This window comes from Corapipo altera, unplaced genomic scaffold, assembly GCF_003945725.1.
Source record: "Corapipo altera isolate COAL_440 unplaced genomic scaffold, ASM394572v1 132806, whole genome shotgun sequence".
NCBI classification, from domain to species: domain Eukaryota; kingdom Metazoa; phylum Chordata; class Aves; order Passeriformes; family Pipridae; genus Corapipo; species Corapipo altera.
The window spans coordinates 1-2,813 of record NW_020888530.1 but is presented as its reverse complement, the minus strand read 5'-3'; the positions used below and the strand labels follow the sequence as shown (position 1 = coordinate 2,813).

Sequence of the window (2,813 nt, the reverse complement as noted above, 5' to 3'; positions counted from 1 at the left end):
TGAGATCTGGGACCCTGTGATGGCTTTGGGGTTGAGCTGTGGGCCCCTGGACCCCACAGTGGATTTGGGGGGTGGCTGTGGGATCTGGGACCCCGCAGTGGCTTTGGGGTTGAGCTGTGGGCCCCAGGACCCCACAGTGGATTTGGGGGTTGAGTTGTGGGCCCCGGGACCCCACAGTGGCTTTGGGGGGGTGGGCTGTGGGCCCCGGGACCCCACAGTGGCTTTAGGGGGGATCTGTGGGCCCACCTGTCACGATGTGGGGGTCGATGTTGAAGGTGTCGTTGGCGGGGTCGATGCGGCCCTTGCGGAAGTAGCGCTGGCACAGCAGGAGCGCGGAGCCGTTCCCGGCGCCGCCCCGAACGTACGCGTAGCGGCCCAGGGCCTCGCCGGGCAGGGCCAGGTACTGTGGGACAAGGTGGCCTCAGGGGCTGGACATGGCCCCACATCACCCCTCTGACCCCACACCACCTCCATGTCCCCACACGTACGCGTAGCGGCCCAGGGCCTCACCGGGCAGGGCCAGTGTGGTGGTTTGGTCACCAAGGAAGGCCTAGTCCAAACCACCACAGCCAGGTACTGTGGGACAAGGGGGTTCTGAGACACCTCCATGGCCCCAAACCACCCCTCTGACCCCAAACCACTCCTCTGACCCCAAACCACTCCTCTGACCCCACACCACCTCCGTGTCCCCACATGTACACGTAGCAACCCAGGGCCTCACCAGGCAGGGCCAGGTACTGTGTGACAAGGGCCTTGAGAAACCTCCATGGCCCCAATCCACCCCTCTGACCACAAACCACCCCTCTGACCCCAAACCACCTCCACGGCCCCAAACCACCCCTCTGACCCCAAACCACCCTCATGGCCCCACACCATCTCCATGTCCCCAAATCACCCCCGTGTCCCCACTTGTAGGTGTAGTGGCCGATGGCCTTGCTGGGGATGGCCAAGGACTGCAGGACAAGGGCCCTCAGGGGCTGGACATGGCCCCAAACCACCCCTGTGACCTCAAACCATCCCCATGGCCCCACACCATCCCCATGGCAAATCACCCCCGCGTCCCCACTCGTAGGTGTAGCAGCCCATGGTCTCATTGGGGATGGCCAAGGACTGCAGGACAAGGGCCCTGAGACACCTCTGTGGCCCCAAACCATCCCCATAGCCCCACACCATCCCCATGACCCCAAATCACCCCCATAGCCCCAACACCATCCCCACGGCCCCAAATCACCCCCGTGTCCCCACTCGTAGGTGTAGCAGCCCATGGTCTCATTGGGAATGGCCAAGAACTGCGGGATAAGGGGCCAGAGGTGGCCCCAAACCACCTCCACGTTCCTGAGGCACCTCTGTGGCCCCAAGGACCTCCACAGCCCCACACCAGCCCCACGGCCCCACACCAGCCCCACGGTCCCACTCGTAGGTGCAGCGGCCGATGGTCTCCTTGGGAATGGCCAAGTGCAGCAGCAGGGAACGGCCAAACAGTAGAGCAGGGAATGGCCAAACAGAGGAGCAGGGATGCCCTTGGGAGCTGGAGGTGGCCCTGGAGCCAATTCTATGTCCCCAAACCCCCTCCATGTCCCCAGACCCCCCTGTCCCACCTTGTCCAGGGCGTAGAAGACGCGCTCGTAGAGGCCGCGCTGGGTGTAGACGGCGTAGGAGTCGTCGGCGCCATCCACGTAGTCCTTGAGGAAGAGGTGCTTGAAGGCCACCGTGTTCTCCTCCTTGAAGGCCACCACCATCTGGTTGCTGAGCCCGAAGAGGATGAGCTGGGGGACGAAGGCCACCACTGTCAGCCCAGGCCCCATGGCCCCAAAACATGGTCATTTGGCCCCAAAGGTGCTCACGGGAGGGGAAACGGCATCACCGCGTGACTGGGGGACCTCGAGGTGACGAGGGGCGGCCGGCATGGCCCTGAGGTTGTCCCCATTGCCATCCGGTGTCCCCAAAACCTCTTGAACTGCCCCGTTTTCCTGAGGCAAAGTCCCTCTCCCACCGGAGATGATCTCCGTGGGGACACGGGTGTCACCCCACAGACGGGGGGGGGACAACCTGCCTGGGGACACTGAAGGTGGAGGGATGATCTCCCTGGGGGCACGGGTGTCACCCCACAGACAGAGGATGATGATCTCCTTGGGGACATGCACATCCCACTGGAAATGGAGGGACGATCTCCTTGGGGACACTCATGTCTTGATGGAGGGGACAATCTCCTTGGGGACAGGTGGGATGGGGACAATCTCCTTGGGGACACTTGTGTCCTGATGGAGGGTGAGGACAATCTCCCTGGGGACACTCGTGTCCTGATGGAGGGGACAATCTCCCTGGGGACACACTGCCCCACCACAGATGGGGTGAGGACAATCCCCCTGGGGACACTCGTGACCCCGTAATGTCCCCACACCCCGCGGGGACACCGAGGACCCCGAACTTCCTCTTCCTCCTCAGCTCCTTCCCTGCTCCAAACCCCTCCACGTGCCCACAATTAGCTCTGATTAATTAACCACGACACTCATTAGCAGGACAAGGGCCCGGGTGACCGCGGGTGACCGCGGGTGACAGGACAGCCCCCTCGTGCTGAGCCAGCAGACGGGGGGATGTCACACACATGTCACATGTCACCGTTTCCTCCCTGTCCCGTGACTGTCCCAGCAGCTCCCGCCAGAGTTTCCAGGCCAGGCCGGGAGCAGGTGACAGCCCCGGTTGTCCCCCCTCTTGGGGACACTCTGGCACAGCCTGAGGCACCCCAGGGTGTGGCACCCGGACCCTGGGGACGTGTCACCAGGGCGACCACGACGTGACACCCCTCCCGCCCC

The 2,813-nt window shown here is 63.7% G+C and overlaps 1 protein-coding gene across 1 annotated transcript; it reads right to left on the bottom strand.

The window, feature by feature from the left end:
- Positions 1 to 246: 246 nt before the first annotated feature.
- LOC113941989 (mucolipin-1-like) lies at positions 247 to 1,805 on the bottom strand (the record flags this gene model as incomplete). The annotated part of the gene is made up of 2 exons (XM_027633124.1): positions 1,599 to 1,805; positions 247 to 403 (listed from the first exon to the last, which is right to left on the bottom strand). Coding segments are annotated over exons 1-2 (364 nt in total), but the record flags the coding sequence as incomplete, so codon positions are not given.
- Between the last annotated feature and the right edge of the window lie 1,008 nt (positions 1,806 to 2,813).